The 837-nt window shown below is 33.7% G+C and overlaps 1 protein-coding gene across 1 annotated transcript in view; it reads right to left on the reverse strand.

The window, feature by feature from the left end:
* The window catches only part of LOC119592070 (transaldolase-like), an 8,334-nt gene that overhangs the window by 2,740 nt on the left and 4,757 nt on the right, over nucleotides 1–837 (reverse strand). Inside the window, exons 4-5 of the mRNA XM_037940881.1 lie at nucleotides 491–616; nucleotides 56–192 (exon numbers count right to left, since the gene is read on the reverse strand). Coding sequence (XP_037796809.1) covers nucleotides 56–192; nucleotides 491–616 — 263 coding nt within the window. The remainder of the gene's footprint in view (nucleotides 1–55; nucleotides 193–490; nucleotides 617–837) is intronic.

Consider the following 837-nt stretch of genomic DNA (forward strand, 5'->3'; position numbering starts at 1 on the left):
AAGAAGAGAAAAAAGGAAATGGGGAAAAAACAGTAAGGATAGAAAAAGCTCTTACCATCATTTCTGAAGGAAGCACCCATAACCACAGTCTTGTATCCAAACTTCTTATAGTAGTTGTAGATTTTGGTGACACTCTTAACACCAGGATCTTCATGGGCTTCAAAAGTTTTTTGGCCTGTGTTTGCCACATACCTGTTGATGTCAGTTGAACTTGTATGAAACTGAATGGAATTAAAGAGTGGATATCTCCACTATATATATTGTATTCATGATGTATAGTTATGTTCTGAAATACAGCTATATTTATGCAAATAAAAATGGATGTTCCATAAGAATTCTGTAACCCAAATCCGATATACTTTCAGAACTTCAAAGTTATTTTCAAAAATAGGCTAAGATGCAAGATATCAACTATAAAAATTATTCTTTAAAAAATATGCTGTCCCTAATAATAATACTAAAAAAAAGGAATTAAAATAACCCCACTCACCAGTCAAGGATACGTCCAACGAAGGGCGAAATGAGAGTCACTCCTGCCTCTGCACATGCCACAGCCTGGGCAAAGCTAAACAAGAGGGTGAGGTTGCAGTGGATTCCATGCTCCTCTTCCAGCTCTCTGGAAAAAATAATTTCAATTATATTCATGGGAGTTTAAAGTTAATCTAGATGTCCTTGTTCCAATACAGTTAATAATAATAAAAAATACTTCTCTGCATTCTAGAAGCATAAAACAAACACTGGTCCAAAAAGCAGGTTCAAGGTACATTAAAAAAAATTATAAATATATTGTTTTTACTGTGTGATGTCTGTATGTAAAATAAAGACACATATTTCCAG

Source organism: Penaeus monodon, chromosome 29 (genome assembly GCF_015228065.2).
Source record: "Penaeus monodon isolate SGIC_2016 chromosome 29, NSTDA_Pmon_1, whole genome shotgun sequence".
Lineage (NCBI taxonomy): Eukaryota > Metazoa > Arthropoda > Malacostraca > Decapoda > Penaeidae > Penaeus > Penaeus monodon.